The 19052-nt window shown below is 52.6% G+C and overlaps 1 protein-coding gene across 9 annotated transcripts; it reads right to left on the reverse strand.

Annotated features, from left to right (window-relative positions):
- Window positions 1-1914: 1914 nt before the first annotated feature.
- Window positions 1915-17182, reverse strand: Stac2 (SH3 and cysteine rich domain 2). 9 transcript variants are annotated; one of them, XM_029569451.1, is made up of 13 exons: window positions 16925-17182; window positions 16617-16766; window positions 8680-8986; window positions 8093-8190; window positions 7856-7946; window positions 6076-6191; window positions 5910-5982; window positions 5758-5819; window positions 5079-5176; window positions 4651-4735; window positions 4235-4372; window positions 2436-2563; window positions 1915-2219 (listed from the first exon to the last, which is right to left on the reverse strand). In XM_029569451.1, the coding sequence occupies exons 1-12, from the start codon at window positions 17093-17095 to the stop codon at window positions 2450-2452; spliced, it is 1503 nt and encodes a 500-aa protein (XP_029425311.1). In that variant the 5' UTR covers window positions 17096-17182; the 3' UTR covers window positions 1915-2219; window positions 2436-2449. The 9 variants fall into 9 exon arrangements, 8 of the variants coding, with proteins under 8 accessions (XP_029425311.1, XP_029425312.1, XP_029425315.1 ...); XM_029569452.1 differs by having other exon boundaries at window positions 6076-6188; window positions 16925-17181; XM_029569455.1 differs by having other exon boundaries at window positions 4684-4735; window positions 6076-6188; window positions 16925-17180.
- Window positions 17183-19052: the final 1870 nt, after the last annotated feature.

A 19052-nucleotide genomic window follows, 5' to 3' on the forward strand; every position in this document is an offset into this window, starting at 1 on the left:
GGCATAATACCCCATGCCCCACATGGGGCATAATACCAGGTGATCTCAAGCTGAGGAAGAGGGGCGAGGGGAGGAGAAGGGCATGTGTAGGTCCGAAATGGCACTGCCAATGGATTTCAACAGATTCTTGGGCATCTTCAGGTCACTGCTGGTCCAGATCCCCAAGAGCAGGCACAGAAGAGGGCAGAGGCTATTGTGGGGACACCAGCTGTTCCCAGCCCCTAGGCTGTGAGCCTGCTGTCAGAGGCTCAGCCACCCGAAAAAGCTGCTGTGCTCAGCAGTGCAGCAAACAGACCAGGGAAGAGGGAGGTGGGGGGTCCAGCTGCTGGCTGGTGGCAGACACTGGGTGTGCAGACTTGGCTGCAAGTTTCTGATTCCAGTGAGGTGGGGTCTCCATCTGTAGAGCTCCTGCATCTCAGGCTGCCCTCCACCCTGGTGGTTTAAGGCATTAGAGAGACACAGGGCAGGACAGTAGGATATCTAGACCACTGAAGGCTTGATGAACCTGGACAAATCATTAGCTTTCTCTGGGCTTTGGCTTTGCTATGTGTGAATGGGGCAGGGTTCGAGTGTGTAAAGTATACAAGCTTGGATAAAGTTTACCATCTCTATGCTTCAGCATCCTCATCTGTGAAAAGGGTTCATCAGCATGGCTTAGGTCATTGAGAGGACGAAGTATCATGAAACTCCTAGAGTGTTCTGTGGTCTAGTTATTGATCTCTCTCATCAGGCATGGTGGTGAACACCTGTAATCTCAGCTTCTAGGGAGATGTACTGAGGCAGGAGAACAGAAAGATCCAGGCTTGTCGGGACTACATACTTCCTCTCTACATAAACCTTCAGAACTAGGCATGGTGGCTCATACTTGTAATCCCAGCATTTGGGAGACTGAAGCAGGAGGATCCCTAAATTCAAAGCAAGACCTTGTTTCAAAAAAATAAAAATAAAAAAACCCAAAGCAACGGGAGTGGCGGCTCATGCCTTTAATCCCAGCACTCGGGAGGCAGAGACAGGCAGGCAGGCGGACCGACCGACCGACCGACCGACCAACCAACCAACCAACCAACCGGTGAGTGACCTCTTCGTCCAGTTCCAGGACCAGGGGTCTTAGGAGAGGACTGTCCATCTCTCCTCGCCCCGCCCCCTCACCCCAATCTCTATGACCTTCGCTGAGTGAAGGGGCCTAAAGGAAACTCAGGGAGGAGGCGCCACAGTCTGGTCCCACCCTAGCTCAGAAGATGGAGGCTGGGACCCAGACTCTGGTAACAGAGCCGGTGCGTGTCCGGAGAAGGCAGACTCCCACGCTCTGGGGCCAGGTAGCACCAACGCTGCCCTGGCACCCCCATAGCAGCCTCTAGCTCTGTAGCTCTCCCCTGCTCCTATAAATAGCTCCGGACCCGCAAGCCACGCGGGTGACGCTACTGCGCAGGCGCGGGAAGAAGGCCCCGCGGCTGGAACAGGTGGGCGGAGGGCCGCGCGCTGCCCCTCTCCATGCCAGACGCCGCTGAGTCATCTCAGGCCCCAGTGTCCGCGATTGTCGCCGCCTCCAGCGTTTGGGTCTCGGGCTTGGGGGCTGCCAGGCGACCTGATCTCCAGCTGGTACTGCACCCTTGCAGCCAGCGGGTCTAGCGCATCCCGGCTATGGGCTCGCCTCCTGCGCACGGAACCGGAAAGTGACCGCAGTCCCACCTCCTCGGAGACTGTTTCCCGCCTTCTTCAGGTCTTTGCCTCATCATTCTGCCCCGCGAGGGCTGGTGCGCGTGCGGAAGCTGCTGAGGCGGCACCGGCCTGCCATGCTTCCATCACCCCGGACGCCCCTCCTCTCAGAGGTCAACGACCTCTTTAACCTTCAACCTCATCCCAGCCCGCTACCCCCTTTCTTTTCTTCAATCAGAAACACAAAACAGACAGGCCTGGACAAGGAACATTTAATTACGGGTCTGGGGGCTCAGCAACGCCCCTGCAGACCCCTCATGCAGCCTCATGTACAGTGGGCATTAGGCCCGCCCCGGGTTTTTTTGCTGGGGGGGGGCCTCATGGCAGCAGACAGGGCAATGTGGCTTGAATCCCCTCTTGGGGAGAAAAATGGGTGCGGTCTGTTGGGTAGGAGAATCGGTGTCCCTCTCACTGCATGGAGGGCATTGACCGTGCCCAGGACTGGGGATGGCATTGGCTGGCACGATCAGGGCACAAAAGGAGGCTCTGAGTTTGGGGAGGAGCTGGCACCAGAAAAAAAGCAGCCTGTGAGGGAGAGGTCCGTTGTCCAGCCCACCACCTGCAGGGGTTCCTAATCCCTCCCTCACTTCCTGGTGGCCAGAAAAGAACTTTCCATCTTCTCCCTCTTTCAGTGTTCCTCCCAGGGCTGGGCTCTGCCAGTGAGAGGGCCAGGGAAGGTCAACCTTGAGGGCCAGCCTCCTAAAGAGACCAGGACTTACAATCACAGACTTTTCTAACTGGTTGCTCCTGGTGATGGGGCTTTTGAAGTCCAGATAGTGAAATGGAGTTGTTTTGACCAAGTGGGGGCCAGTGTCTTGCTCTCAGTTGGGCTTGTGTCCAGATTGCCCTTGAACACCATTTTCCAGTAGACAAAGATATGGTTAGGCTGCTCAGTGGTGATTGTCCTTACTGATGGGACAGTCTCCTATTTGTCACCCCCTCTAGACCTCAGCCCTGCCCCTGCTCTGTCTGCTCAGGTTTCAAGTAATGGGAGAGATTCCTGCAGAACTTTCCTGAGAATTGAAGGAGTGGCAGAGGTGGTAAAACCAAGAGGTGGGCTCAGGGCCCTCCCACCATCCGCTGTCAAGCCAGGGTGGGGACTGAGGGACGTGGAAAGGCCCTCTCTCAAAGCCCCACTTGCAAAGAGGTGGACACACATAGACCCAAGCAAAGGCTGTGGGCAAAGTGGGGTCAGGCATGCAAAGGCGGTGTGGGCAGGTGACTGCCCAGGGTGGAACTCAGTGTGGCAACTGAACTAGGAGGTACCTGAAGCGTCCCCATTCTTCCCACCTCCCCCCACCCTCCCCAAGTCCCAGAGAATCACTCTACTCAGGGCATCCCACCCAAGAAATAAAACCTTCCTCAGTGCAGAAGTCTCCTAAGCAGAGGTGGGCGATGCTTAGGAGAGAGGCAGGGGGAGAAAGGGTGTGGCCAGGATGCCTGCTTCCCTCTTGGGCCAGAAGCAAGGACCAGGCAGAGGCAGGGGTAGCATCTAGGTTCTCTTGGCTTCTGTCAGATCTCTGTCAGGGCATCGGCTGGCACCAGGCCCCGCTTCTTGCCACTGCTGACGCGGATAAAGCCGTCAGCATCCTTGCTTCTGCCCACACCTACACAGATCTGAGTAGAGACACACAGAGTTGAGGCCTGGCAAGAGTGCTACTGATGGCCCCAGGGGACACACTGCAGGAGAAGGCGAGACTCGTGTGTCTGACGTAGATGGAACAGATGGGAGTAGATCCCAGGAGGGATCAGCTTCAGGACCAGGACCCAGGGGCTACCAGGTAGGGACATCAGCATCAGGGCTGAGCCTGGAGATCCATTAGTCCAGTGTTCTGTCCTATTCCCATTGCACAGAGGAGGTGGCAGGGGAAAAGGGCTTGTCTGAGGTTACATGGCAACCCAGAAGACACAGTCAGTGTTTAAACCTAGCCAGGAGAGGAGGCAGAGTCAGGAGGATCTCTGTGAGTTTGAGGACAGCCAGGTCTACATAGTGAGTTCCAGATCAGCCAGGGTCTATGTAAGGAGACCCTGTCTCAAAAAAATAAAATAAAATAAAAATAAAAAGAGAAAGAAAGAAAAAGAAACAAAAACACCAGTGCCTTTGGATTCCTAATCCAGTGCTTCTGTCCTATCTCAAGTGACTCAGACATCAATCAGCCTTCTGTCAGCTACCAGCCTGAGTCCTCTGACATGGAACACCAGGGAGGGCCTTACTATCCTACCTTTCTGAGACAGGGTCTTATTATGTAGTTCTGGCACTTGCTATGTAGTCCAAGCCTGTCTTAAAGCCAAGACAATCCTCCTGCCTTACTTGGGTTACAGATGTGTGCCACCATATCCAGTTTATGCAGTGCTGGGAATGCCCAGGGCAAGCACTCCTCCAACTGAGCTACGCTCCAGCTCCAAAGTCTTCCCTTTTAGTCTGCTTCTCCTATTCCAGGCTTACAGATCCTCTTTCAGGGCACCTGCCCCACCCTCTGTGCTTCAATCCATGCTCTCAGCAAGGCCAAGCACCTACCTGGTTCTCCTTGAGGCTCATGTAACCCTGTTCTTTGTTCCCAGAGAAGGGCTGGCAGCAGCGCCAAACATTCTCGCCTGGTCTCACTCGCTGCACAAAATTGGCTGGGAAGAAGCCAACCCGGTCGCTGATCTTGCCCTGGGGATGAAGTTGGCAGTGAGCCCAAGCACCAGCCTCACCCCCACTCTTTCTCTATACCCAGTTCCTGCCCAAAGCCAATGCCATCATCCTCCAGATCCTGGGCTTTTGAGAGTCCAGACCCCAGCTAGTGGTGGTTCTGGGCCTGGGAGGTCAAGAGATGGGCTGAGGCAGGGAGGGTGATCAGGATCCAAGGGTTGGTCCAGGGCTTGGTCCAGGCAAGCCACAAGAGAAGGGGAAGTCTTTGGGGCCTGAAAAGAAGAGGGGATGGTGCCTACCAGGGTCCCCCAGACCCCATCCTGCCAAGTCACCTTCCACCAGTCTTCATTAGAGTCATCCACCAGCATGATCCGATCTCCAGGCCTGGGAAGGAGAAAACTGGGGCAGCATGTGGGCATCTGGGCCCCCTGCAGGCCCCTTTCAGCTGGGAGAGGATTCTCAATGCCCTCAGAGACCACTGTGACCACAGGCACAGCAGGCTTTCTGGACCAGCCCAGAAAGGGGGCAGGAGACAGGTCATAGCACGAATCACACCGAATTCTGAGCAACTCCAGCCCTTCTGTGGTCTCAGCAGCCTCAAAGTATGCAAGGAGAAAGCTCCTGAAGGTTCCCCTCACCCATGTAGTCTAAGGTCAATAGGGGTAGGGCAGAACTTTGAGGTTGGAGCCCCACAGCTGCCCAGTGGGGCTAGACCATAGGGACTCACTGCAGAGCCAGGTCATTGTTCTCCTGGGGCAGAAATTTGTAGAGTGCGACGTAGGAGTACATGGGTCCCACATCCTTCCTCAGGGGCAACTTGGGGGGCTGTAGGAAAAGTTGTGGGTCAGTGATGGCAGGTCACCTCCTTGCTCCCCCACCATCCATTTGCTCTGAGTGTGCCTGCCCTGAGGGTCTGTGAGGTGGACATAGTAGATCTCTGGTAAGTTATAGGGAGAAGTAAGACCTTCCTGATGGGTCTCCCTCCAACCTTGAGGGACCTGGGTCTGGTCTAGAGAGGGAAGACACCCTCTACCCGCTGCACCCCAGAACCGCCTGCCCATGGGAGAACAGAAGTGGAGCAAGAGACAGTGGAGACCCTCCCTACCTTCCAGGCCTCCCACCCTGACACTGCCTCTCCCTGGGGACTGGGGATACAGGAGGGACTAAGCAGCAAGTCCCCTACACACTATGTTGTTATGAACCTACTGACCAATGACAAAAAAGTGACACTTTCTGAGTGTCAAGCACTCAGGAGGCAGAGGCAGGTAGTTCTCTGTGAGTTTGAGGGCAGCCTGGTCTACATAGTTCCAGATTAACTAGTGTTTCTAGAACCTGTCTCAAAAAAAAAAAAAAAAAAAAAGTGACACTCCTTCCTACCCTGGCCTATGGGTCAATCACAGACTCACCTGCTGTCCAGGGCTCTTTTCCTCTGGTCCTGATGCTTCGCTGTCTACTGGGGCTGCGAACACTAGGGATACCAGGGTGAGGCCAGGGAGTGAGGTTTCAGGGAGCACCCCCATCTTCTTCCTACCTCTGGGTTCTTCCAACCCTGGCTTACCACTGTCACCAGGCCCCTCTTCTGAGCTACGGATGCTGCCTTCCCCATCCTCTGTCAGTTCATCCCGCTCACTCTAGGGAGAGACAAAGGGAGGGTTCAGCCCCTGGGCCCACAATCATACTCAGAAATCTTTCCCCCAAGGGCTCCCCTTCTGTGCCCAGCATACCAGGCTCCGTGTAGGGGACTCAGATGTGCTGCTGAAGCTGGAGCGGTTCATCAGTGCCAGGGAGGTACCATAGCGCAGGGTCTCGTAGACTGGGTCCACCTTCCCACTGGTCCCTGCTAAGCATCAACCCTCAATGCCTGGCAATCAGCTGCCAGCCTGCATTCATCCAGCCTAGGCTGCCTGGTTGGGTCCCCCAGCTCTGAGTGCTCCAGACTGAGACTGCAGCTTCCCCTTCACCTGTGCCTTCCAAGTTCTTATCCCAGAGGCAACTCTTTGTCCTCCCATGGAGCTCAGGCTGGGACTTGAAGCCTTCTTCATGCCTTCCTTGTCCTCGATGCCCACAGCATTCCTAGGATCTGCCTACATCTTTCCATCTCCACTGCCTTCAGCCTAGTCAAGTCACCAAACTCTCCTGTCAACTGCTGCAAGCCTCCCAGCCAGGCTCCTTGCCTCCATTTCAGCTCCTTCAACCAACAACTGAAGGCTCTCCTAAAAACACAGATGTCACTTAGAACAAAGTCCAAAAGACTAGCCTAAAATGGACCTGAGACCTGGCATCCATGGTCTCATATCTGTGTTCCTGCTTTCTCGGCCCCAGCCACTCTGTCCTTCCTTTTACCTCCATGCCCCTTGCTGCCTCAGGCCTCCCTCTGTCCACCTGTCTTCCCCAGATCCAACTCCTCATCCTTCATGTCTCCAGGAAACCTCCCCTGACTCTGCAGATAGAGCAACACATCCTTTACATGATCTTTATTCCTTATCCTTTCTCATTGGAGGCTCTCATCCAAATGGCAGTTGGGGGCAAAGAGATGGCTCAGCAGTTAAAAGCACTGACTGCTCTTGTAGAGGTCTGGGGTTCTGTTCCTAGCACCCACATGGTGGTTTATGGCCATCCATAACTCCAGTTCCAGGGGATCTGATGCCCTCTTCTGGCCTCTGAAGGAACTGCATGCATGGGTGCACTTAACATTCAGGCAAAACACTCATACATATAAAATAACAATAAATTAACAGCAACAACAAAATGGCAGTTGGTTAATGACTGATAGAACTGTTCATGTCATGTCTGCCTTCTTTATTAGACCATAAACCCACCTTTGTTTGTTATTGCACTGATTGATCAATTGATTAATTGATTGATTGTGTCAGTGTATCTGAATAAATGTGTGTGAGTATGCATGTGCCATGGTGAGTGTGTAGAGTTCAGAGGGTAACTGTAAGGGAGTTGATTCTCTACTTCTACCATGAGGATCCCAGGGATAGAAGTCAGGTTGTCACACCTGGTGACAAGTGTTTTTACCTGCTGAGCCATCTCACTAGCTCTGTTTGGTTTTGGTTTTCTAAGACAGCATCTTACATAGCCCAGGCTAGTACCCAGCTGCCAGCCTGCATTTACCCTAAACTTGATACATAGCAGCAATGACTTTGAACTCCTTATCCTCCTGCCTCTACCTCTGAGTGCTGTGATGACTGGCATGGGCCAGCATACCCAGTTCAAACTCACCTTCTTCAGTGCTACATCCTAATGCCTTGCATACTGCTTGGCACTGAGCTCATACTCAATAAATGGCTGGTTGAGGGTTGAGTGAATGAATAAATGAATGAATGAATGAATGAATGAACAAATGGAGCCTACATTCAAGACAAGAGCATCCAGGGAAGGGAAGTAGAAGAGCAGCAGGAACGGGCAGTAACAATGTGACTCAGGTACACAACTGAGAATGTATGGATGTCTTACACTACCTTGGAGAGCAGGGGCCATAGGTGCTAGGGCACTTACCGGCCGGTGGGGACTCTCTGCTCATGGCACAGGCTGGTGGTGGCTCGTGCACCAGGAGTGGGGAGCTGAAGTTGCGGCGGAAAGAAGTGGACTGCGGCAAGAGGAGGCAGAGACAGCATGGAGATATAAAAGCCCATGGAGAGCCTGGCCCTGCCGAAGGCAAAGGGCCACCCCATAGGAGGGCCCAGCCTCCAGGGGTTCGTTCCCTCATTCCCTCAGGTGGCAGCCCACACTTACTGTCTTGCCTGGGCATTGCTGGTGGGAGATCTCCTCGGAGCACCAGAGGTGGACGCTGACTTTGCATGTCTTACATCGCAAGCCCTGCTTGGAGTTTCCTAGGAAGGGCTCAGGTTCAGTGAGAGGAAATGATTTCAAACAAACAAACAAACAAACAAACAAACAGACAGACAGACAGACAGACACTCCCATGGACAAGAAGCAAAGAAGGCCCAAGAGGGTATGGGGAGCAAGCAGACACTGGACAGTCTCATGCCAGTTTCAGGACCTGGCATATCTGCCTCCTACAGTGAGGATATTAAGTAGCACCAAAGCCACTGTGTAAGTAAGGTTGGAGCAACACTGGGTACAGCCACACCTCATGATTATTTTTTTCCAGAGTTGAGGATAGAATCGAGGGCCTCATGCATATGCTAGCTAGGTAAGTGCTCTACCAATGAGCCCCGTTCTCCCCGGCAACACTCATTTGTCTGCCCAGAGAGAGTGGTACAGTTAACACAGTCAGCATTGGGCCCTGCATCACAGGACTCCAATGACAGGCTGTTCTATGGCCCCTCCTCTTGCCTGCCACAGGCCCAGATACCTACCCACAATGAGCTGATGGCACAGCTGGCAAGGGCTGGCTCGCTTGAAGATGTGTTCCTGGAAGCTGTGCAACCTCACTGGCTTGAGTGGTGCCAAGGGGCATGGGACTGGACACGGGGAGGGTGCTGGGGTGGGCAGATCCCTGTCCGTGGATGCAGGTGGTGGGGAAGGAGGGGGGAGTGGGGTTGGGGGCGTCAGCAGCACCTCGGTTGGGCACTTCAGCTCAGAGCCTGAGCGAAGAAAGAAGTTCTCCACACTCTTACTTCGAAGGATGGTCTTGAGGGAGAGGGAGCGCTTGAATCGCTGGAGCTGAGAGAAGAGGGAGCTGTGAGTGGGAGGACAGAGGACTGGCCTGAGGAGGGCTTCCTGTTGCTCTTGTGCACGGGAGCTGAAGCCAGAGCCAACAGGGAGCATCACAGAAGCTCCTGCTCACACTGTCCAGCCTCTCAAAGCCCATAGGAGCCAGCAAGGAACCTCCAGGGAGTTTTAAGGGAGTTCTGTCTAGACGGGACATGATTAGAAGTAGTGGGGACTGTAGAAACCAGGGAGTAGCTGCAGGTCTCCTCCAGTGAAGGCAGGTTTTCCAATTTATTATTTATTTATTTGTTTGTTTGTTTGTTTATTATTTTTAGACAGGGTCTCCCTGTAGCCTGTATCTCACTATGTAGACCAGTCTGGCATAGATCTGGACTAAAGGCATGTACTACCATGTATATATATATATATATATATATATATATCCTGTCTCAAAAAGACCAAAAGAGAGAGAGAGAGAGAGAGAGAGAGAGAGAGAGAGAGAGAGAGAGAGAAACAGAGATACAGAGTCTGGTTTTATTGTTTTCTTGAGACAAGATCTTGCTATATAGCCCAGGCTGGACTCAAACTCCTGATCCTCCTGCTTCTTCTCCTGAGTGTTAGCATTACAGAAGTGTGACACCACATGCAGCTAAAAGTCTAGATTCCTTTTGGAAAAGTGGAAAACCAGGCTAGAGAGCTGGCTTAGCAGTTAAGAACACTGACTGTTCTCATAGAAGACCCAGGTTCGAATCCCAGCACCCACATGGCAGTTAATAACTGTCTGTAACTCCAGTTCCAGGGTATCCAACAGCCTTTTCTGTCCTCTGAGGGCACTGCACAACACGGGTGCACTTACATACATGCAGGCAATACATGCATACACATAAAATAAAAATAATAAAAATTTTAAAAAGAAAAGAAAAATGGAAAACCTTGCCAGGCACAATAGTGCACAACTTTCATCTCAGCACTCAGGAGGCAGAGCCAGGTGGCTTTCTATGAGATCGAGGCCAGCCTGGTCTACACAGTAAGTTCCAGGCCCTCTGGGGCTACAGGGAGACCCTGTCTCAAAAAGACCAAAACAAAACAAAAATATATTTTAAAAAGTTTTATGTGTATGAGTGTTTTGTCTGTATGTATATAAGTGCACCACAAGTATCCAATGTCCACAGAGGCCAGAAAATGGAGTTACAGTTAGTTTGTTATCCGCCATGTGGGTACTGGGAACTGAACCTGGGTCCTCTGCAAGAGCAGCTAGTGCTCTTTACCATAACCATTGAGCTATCTCTCTAGGCCCCCACTTTTTTTTTTGAGACAGTCTTATGTATCCCAGACTGGCCTCGAACTCTGTGTAGCCAAGGAAAATAAATTTGAACTTCTGATCCTCTCGAGTGCTGGAATTACAGGCATGATGCAAGGCTATCCTCAGTTTATTCAGTGCTGGAGCTCAAACCTAGGGCTTCATACATACTAGGCAAGCACTATGTCAATTGAGCTAAAACCCTAGTCCCCCCAAACTAGACTTTCATGTGAAATTAGATAGAAATAATTTTAAGATATTTCCCTTTTTCATCACAAAAAAAAATGTAGGATACTTTTTTCTGCACTTTTTTTTTTTTACTTAGCGATAAATCTTGACAGTCATTCTGTACAAATGCATGAGTTTCATCACTCTTTTTTATGGCCACACACTATTTCATTGTATGGGTGTACGATTTAGTCAAGTTTGAAAAAAGAGGTGAGGCTGAAAAGATGGCTCAGCAGTTAAGAGCACTTGCTGTTCTTGCAGAGGACCTGGATTTGGTCCCCAGAATGCTTATCAGGCAGCTCACAACTGCTTGTAACTTCAGCTTCAGGGGACCCAACAGCCTCCATGGGTACCTGAACACATGTGGTAGTGCACATACAGACAAGCAGACACACATACACATGTGCTTGCCTGGCATGCCCAAAACCCTAGGTTCATTCCCCAGCACCACATAAAACTGGGGGTGACAACACACACCTATAATCCTAGTACTCTGAATGTGGAGGCAAGAGGATCAGAAGTTTAAGGTTATCTTTGACTACATAATGAGCTTGAGGCCAGACTTCGCTGCAGGAGACTCTGTCTCAAAAAAAAAAAAAAAAAAAAAAAAAAAACTAAACTAAAAAACAACAGACATAATCCCAGCAGAACAACCTTGGTATGAGGCCAGCAGTCTACATAGCAAGATCCTGTCTAGAAAACAAACAACAAACAAATCCACAAAAACCTCCGGAGCAGGGTTGGAGAGATGGCTCAGAGGTTACAAACACTTGCTACTCTTGCAAAGGACCTAGGTTCAATTCCCAGGACCCACATGGTGGCTTGTAACCATCTGTAACTCCAAAGGGATCCAGTGCCCTTTTCTGATCTCCAAGGGCACCAAACATTCACAGGGTTCTGCACATATGTACATACAGGCAAATATTCATACACACAAAAAACAAACTTTGGGCTCAAGCAAAACACAGCAGGGCTGTTGGTTTTCCAACTGTGTTCTCCAGCAGGTGGGGAGAAGTGGGGGTGTCACCCTGTATCTGTATCCTAAAGGCTGATTCTCTTCCAAAAGTCTCTCTCTAGCCTAACCCCTGCACCCCCCCCCAATCATGGCCACTGCTTTGTCTTAGTTCAGACCCAATATTCCAAGTCTGGTTCAGGGCAATAGCCTCCTGCCCAGTTCCCAGCCTCTACCTTGTCTATTCCTGCTGTCCTTTATACAGCCATCAGTCAAGATCCCTGACCTGCTAAGCTAGCCTCTTCTAGCTCCTCAAGACACAGTTCAATGCCCTCATCCCCAAATTGTGATTCCCTAGCTACTGGGAATACTAAGGCTGGAGTCTTTTCCACTGCTCACTCAAACATATTCTCACAAAGTCTGTGCAGAGCAAGGTATGGAGACCTCGGTGCTCACAGCTTTGCCCCTCTCCGTTCCTGTGGAGAGCTGCCTTACTCTTGCCCACCCTTTTCCACCAGCAATAGAAAAGGGGGGCCTAGGCCTGGATTCAGGCAGGGAGTCTTGGCTAGGGCTCCCAGCTGGTATGTCAGGCACGCTGTGTGCTGTGGCTGCCTGCCTGGCACCTGTGTGTGCCAAAGGGATGGAAGTAGTGGCCCCTCCAGCCTCCCAGAGGTCAGCAGGCAGCAAAATGGAGGGAGAAGCAGAGGGAATGTTTGGGCACAAGGCAGGCTCTGGTGTGCCAGCTGGGAGGCCAGTGCCCTGGGGTGTCTGGCACACTGAGTTGTTTAGTTCCTTCCAAGCCCAGCTTCCTGGACAGTACTGTGGGCTTCTTTTTGCATCTGTGAGAAGCAAGGCCTGGGGCCCCAGATGCCTGGGCGCTGGAACAGAGATGGAGAGCCAGAAAAACAATGAACTAGACTACAAATACCAGCCCAGGTTAGGCTGTGACTGCCAGGGCCAAACAGGGATATCAGGGCTTTGATGGGATCCAAGAGGAAGATCTGTTCTGCTGTTCTGCTCAGGGGTCTCAGGTATAGAGACCCCAGGGTTCCCCTGTTCTGCTCAGGGGTCTCAGGTATAGAGCACCCAGGAGACAAAATTAGAGAGATGTGCTGGGGCTAGGGCAAAACTAAACCTGTTACCAGAATGCAAATCACTTTACATCCTTTCTCTGAGCCTCAGTTTCCCTACATCCAAGCGGGAGGAGGCAAGACTAGGTATTCTCTGGGCAATACAAGGCTCCGGGTCCAAAAAGATCAACCAATCCAGAAATTTGTATCCATGAGGGGCTGTCATTGTTAGAGCACTGGGCCTGGGCTTGCACCTTACTCCCAGTAGCCCCAGTACCAGCCTCTGCGGGGGACCATCATTGTCTCACATTTCAGATGAGGAATGGAGGCTAAAGGAGTTAAATCACTTCCACCCTGATTCTCAGCTGGAGAGTACCAGAGTCAGCACCTGAATCAGCTGCTCAGACCAAATAAGAGGGTCCTCTTGCTGCTCTTGGCCCTACCTTGGCCCCCTCCCTTTCCTTCAGCTGTTTCATGGACTTGTTCAGTGTGTCAGTCAAGGAATTCAGGGTTAGAAGGAACACCTAGATGAGTCGCCACCCCACTGTACTGCAATGCTCTGGCCACACTATTTCTGAATGAATGGCTGTTGGTCACCTCTTGTGATGAGAAACATACTTCTCATGGGACAGTCATTCCATATTTGGGCAACTGCAATTCCCAAAAAGTGCTTCCTGAAACACTGAAACCTGCCTCCCCATGACTTCTATCAGCTCTCATTCCTCCCTTAACTCTGGCAAGTCTACTCCCTCCTAGATCTTCCCATATGTGAAGACATTGATCACGTTCCCCCTCCCAGGGCCATTACTTCTACAATGATCCCTGTAGATCTAAGTTCCTCCCCAACCTCCAGCCTGTGCCCTTTCTTGGTATACCCCCACCTCCATTCTCAGTGCCAAGAGCCACCTCTGCAGGGTATTGGAGGCCTGTGGAATAGTGGCCCCCAGAATCAGGATAACTTCCACTCTGCCTACTGACTCCTTAGTTCTGAACCTCAAAGCAGGAGCCTGGCCTATGGGGTCTCCTCCTCCACTTAGTCAGCTATGGGCTCCAGATTCCAGGAGGGCAAAGAAGGCAGGAATGGAATGCCACCTGGGGTGACCAACAGATGTCAAGGGCTGTGGCCAGAGGGCAGGATGGAACACTTTTGCCCAATTTGGCACTTGCCTACTCCAGAGATGTCAGTTTAGAGTATTTTTGCTCCTGACTCCTGGTGCCTACAGCTGATCTGTCCCTGCTCCCCATGATTTTACATTTATTTACATATTTATTTATGTGTGTTTGTGTGAATGCTGTTTGTTTGTGATCATGCATATTCTATAGTACACATGTAGACATCAGAAGACAACTTGTGGGAGTTGGTTCTCTCCTTCCTCCATGTAGGTTCTGGGGACTGAACTCAAGTTGTCAGGCTTGGTGGCATGTATATCACCTGCTGAGCATCTCATTAGCCCCCCCACTAGCTATCTTGGTGCCATCACTATTGGCAAGCTGGCGCATTTGAGTACTGCCCCCTCCCAGTGCACCTGCAGCTTGTCTGGCCTGGGGACCAGGCCAACAGGTCTGCTCTGAACTTCTCAGAGCAGGAGCCTGGGCTACGGGGTCTCCTCCCCCACCTTGAAGTTCCCTGGAGGCCCCTTCTTTCTTCAATTTCCCACAGCATCTCCTGAAAGAGCACTAGGCAGCTGGCAGTGGGTGGTGGTGGATGTGGCGCAAGCTGACTCAGATGGCAGAGTTGGTATGGTGAGGTCCTCTGGGATGGCACTGACGAGGGTTATGAACAGTTCCAGTGTTATAGGATGAAATGGTGACCCAAAGAGGAGGAGGACCACCAGGAAGATTGCTGAATAGGTTGGGTACAGAGCTGAGACCCCAACATAGATAGGCTAAGCAGGAAGTTTGCTTCAGCCTGGCAAGAAATTCCTGGGGGCACCAAGCTGAAAACTAAGCCTGGAATGTTGGCTTTGCTGCCTCCTGAGCACCCTTGTTGAACCTGCCTCACACTGAATTCGGTGGGCAGTACCCTTCTTTTCCCCCTCTAATTCCCCAAAGACTAGAGACATAAGCTTGGGCCAGGCTGAGGAGAGAGGCTGGGAGGAAGTTGGCAAAAGCCTATAGGCACATCCCCAGTCTGTGAGATCATTTCTGAGTCTTTCACAAGGATGAAGGGGGCCAAGGGAGGGCCCCAAGTGGCCTGGCACAGAGGGGAATCAGGTGTGTAATCCCTCAGATCTTCTGTGGCTCAGGCAGAGAGCAGGATGACATTGGAGGGTCCTCGGGCTGGAGGAGGGAGGTACAGCTCTACCAGGGTCTGCCCCCTCCCCACACAGCTGAGCTTGCAGCCTTCAGGATTGCTGAGGCAGCACTGCTCCAGGCTCCTGCTTGCCTTGGGGAGCTCTGAGGAGAGGTTGCAGCAGACAGGCCTTCCTATGGGAAGCATTGGGAGCCCCTCTAGTCTCTAGGAAGCAAGCAGAGGGCCACATGTCTGCACAGTCTGACTACAGGGTAGTTACCGAGGCTGGGGCACTGGAACTTAAGGTGGGGCTCAGTTCCCAGGATTCCGCTTGTCAGAAACAATAATCTTCCCTTTCCAGGGCAGACTTGGATCCCTAAGGGGACTTAACTTCGGACTGGGAGCCAGACTCTCATTTTCAGAAGGAATGGGAAGGTCCAGTGTGCATTAAAGTCTTTGACAAGAGGGGCCCCAGGCATGGTGGCTCATGCCTGTAATTTTAGCACTTGAGGAGGCAGAGGAAGATGGCTAAAAGTTTGAGGCCATCCTGGCTGCATAGTGAGTTCTAGGTCAGCCAAGGCTACTTAGCAAGATCCTGACTCAAAAAGCCAGGAGACTTGAACTTGGAGCATCCCCAAGTGCAGGGGTGGGGAACAACCTGGACTGCTTCAGTCAGTCTCCACCTTAGCCCTGTTCAATTCTTGGTGGTTACTCCTGCGATAACTTTGACCTTGAATTAACATCACATTTTAGAGATGCTCAAGATGCAGCGAAGAGGAAGAGGCTGGTGGGAATAGCTATGTATGAACTGGTGACTCCAGAGAGCCCCGAGACACACCACCCCTTCCTGGTCCTCACCACACCTTCTCTGGCTCACAGGACCAAGAAGGTAACAAAACACCAGGATGAAAGACAGAGGAGAGGAAGTCTTGACCTAAAGTTTAGGGAGGGGTAAGGGCACCCAGGCACAGTCCCTTCTCTCCCCCTTCCCAGGCTGCACAGGTAGCTTCCCACAGAACTACCTCGTCCCCCACCCCTTTCAGTCCTTGCAGTCTAGGCTCCGCCTGCCTTCGTAGGAGAATAATTTATTCATTGTGACTCCCGCAAGAGTAATTATCATACATAATTAGGGTTAATTATGACATTCATTAATTACGATGACTTCTTTTTCTGTCGGCTCTTCTCCCTTCCGGCTCTCGGGGTGGGGGGTGGGGCCGCCTCTGGCTGCTCCCAAGCCGCAACACTCCCGGTCCCCGCCCGCCACCGACGGCCAGCGCTGCCGCAGCCCCCAGCGCCGACTCGCAAGCTGCTCACCGCACCAGGGGCCGCGGCCTCCAGGTCCCCAGGCCTGAAGTCTGCGAGGGGGACGCCAGACTGCTGTGGGTCAGAGAGGGACGCCCGAGACCCAGAGACAGCACGGAGACACGCTCGCCCAGAGAGAGAGAGAAGACAGTAGTAGAGACGGATTCCCAGAGACGGGGACGGACGGACTGAGGAGCCGCAGACACCTATCCGGCGGTCGCGGGAGGGGCGCGCCTCGCACGCACACAAGCGCGTATACACCGGCCCACACCCGCTACACACAGCCACACACTCCCTGCGCCTTTGCTGCGCCCATTCCCTCCAACAAAGCCGAGTTACACCCGCCCCGGAGGCGTGCGGTGCTCGGCGCTCCGTGGCTCCCCGGGTCCCCAACGTCGCGAACTCGCTCCTCCTTCCCCGCGCGGCTCGTAGCCTGAGCGATCACGCGGGCCCGCTTAGCTACCGTGACCCCAAGGCGGCCCCAGTCACCGTGGCCAGCGCGCAGTGCCAGAGGTGCCTGGGCCGGGCCGGGCCACCTGCCCCCCTCCCCCACTTACCTTGGTTTCCTGGAGGGTAGAGACTGTCCCCGGGGAAGAATGGGTGGCCGCATCATCCGGCTCATTCTCCTTCTCGCTCATTTCGGTCATGGTTGGGGGACAGGGGAAGAGAGGGTGCGGAGACCGGACGGCAGGCCCACCGGGCGCAGGCTGTGGGTGGTGGGTGTCTCTTTGGGACTCTGAAACCCTTTTCCAGAAGCTGCCCTCCAGTGAACCCCAGAAGAAACCCTCCCAGGCATAGCAGCCCCCAGTCCCCCGGCACTGGCGGAGAAAGTTGCCCGGGTGGTGGGTGAGGGGGAGGCAATTACCCAGAGCCGTGGGAGCCGGACGACCCCGGGCGTGAGGACCGAGGGTCTGCAGAGGATGCTGCGCGCCCGCAAGGGAGGAGGGAAGTGGGGATGCGCGGATGAGCTGAGCGAGGGAGCGACCGAGCTGTCCGTGTCCGGCCGGGTCCGCGGTCCTCTGCGCCCGCCCCCCATCTCCCTCCTCCTCCTCTCGCCGGCCCCAACTGTGCACCCGGCGGCCCCTCCGCCCAGTCCTCGCCTCCCAACTTTGATTTAGGAGGTCGTCTGGTCCCTCCTCCTTCCCTCCGCCGTGCCCCAGCGCCGCTATGCAAATCAAGACTCTCAGCTATTGGCTGACGTGGTGGCTAAGAGGGCCAGCGGGGTGGAGCCTTGGGGGGCTCGACGAGATGGGGAGAGGCTTGGAGGGTAAAGAAGTAGAGGGGTACTTTTACACTGAAAAACCCCAGATGCGGGGGGGGCGGTAACAAAATTGAAGGAAGGTTGGTACGATCATAGTAGCAACTGGATGGAGTGGCAGGAAATTGCAATAGTTAGGGGGTTGTAGCAGAATAACCGAGAGGGAGATGAACGTCTTGTTAGTGCAGATTGGAAGATGGTACACCTTCACCCTATTAACTTGATATTTTTCAGCCCTGGAGAGGATCTCAACAAATATACACACCACTGGACTTACAGGAGTTTTCTGAAGCAGAGAACAGATTGTTGGCTGTTATTTTGTGTGTGCATGTTTGTTTGTATGGGAGGGTGGGGTACAAGTGTGTGCATTTGGAGGCCAGAGTCAACCTTGGAAGTCATTCCCCAGAAACCATCCACTGTGTTGAGTCAGGGTCTCTTAATGGGACCTAGGGCAAGCTAATTAGGCCAGACTGACTGGCCATGAGCTTCAGGAATTCCCTTTCTACCTCCCCAGTCAGTGCTGGGATTACAGACACAGGTCTGGTCATTTTTTATAGGCACTGGGGGCTGAACTCAAGTTCTTATTCTTAAGTGGCAAATTCTTTACCCCTTGAGTTATCTCCAGTCCCTGTTTTTTGTTGGCTTTAGACAGGGTCTCTCTATGTAGTCCAGGCTGGCCTGGAACCCACTTTGTAGGCCAGGCTGGCCTCAAATTCATAAATTTCCTGCCTCAACCTCCCTAATGCTGTGATTACAGACTGGAGACACTTTAATGGGCCAAGAGCCAAGCCAAACCAGGCATGGTGGCACATGCCTGTAATCCCAGCAATTGGAAGGCAGAGGCAGACAGACCTCTGTGAGTTCAAGACCAGTTTCATTTACCTAAGGAGTTCAGAGCAGGCAGGACTACATTAGTAAGACCCTGTATCAAAAGAAAAAGATATCAAAACAAACTCAACCCAAACAAAACAAAACAACAACAATCAAGTCAAAGCCAGCATGGCGGCACAGACCTTTAATCCCAGTGCTCAGGAGGCAGAGGCTTGGGGACGGATTTCTGTGAGTTCGAGGCCAGCCTACTCTATATACTGAGTTCCAGGACAGCTGGGGCTACAGGGAGACCCTGTCTCAAAAAAGACTAAAAGAAAACAAACAAACAAACAAACCCAAAGTCAGATCATTCTTCCTTGCGGATGGAAATCCAGGCAACTGTGATCCTTTCCAGCCTTCCTGTCTAGACTTCAACAGAGGCTGGATATGTGTCCTCTTCCCTAAAGTCTCCATGCCTAAGACAAGCCCTCCTAAAATCTTGTAACAATTGAAGTTAGATCAAGTTCAGGGTCTAGTGGGAGGAGGTTTTCACTCTCCAGTGTTCTCTCCCCATCTGAACCAAAGGTGCGCTATAACCTGGAAACTATTTCCCCAAGCCCTTCCTTACTTCCAGCCCCTTTCCAGTCCCTTCAGGCCCCAGATCTAGCTTTACCTCTTGGCTTGACCAAGGAAAGGGAGATGCTTGTGTGTGAGTGGGTTTATGTCAGCCCCTTCCTCTGCTATTGGTGGTGGTCCTAGGGGACCTGGATGATGAAAGCATTCAGCTTCATGTGAGGCCCGAAGGGCAGGGTTGCTATTCTCTCAAGGATGAGATCACCCTTGGAGCATTGCTCAGGTTACTGTGTCCAGGAATAGAGATTTATTTGTCAGTGGTAGAAGTAGGGCAAGGGCAAACATGAGGGTT

Source organism: Nannospalax galili, unplaced genomic scaffold (genome assembly GCF_000622305.1).
Source record: "Nannospalax galili isolate Female #2095 unplaced genomic scaffold, S.galili_v1.0 scaffold1382, whole genome shotgun sequence".
NCBI classification, from domain to species: domain Eukaryota; kingdom Metazoa; phylum Chordata; class Mammalia; order Rodentia; family Spalacidae; genus Nannospalax; species Nannospalax galili.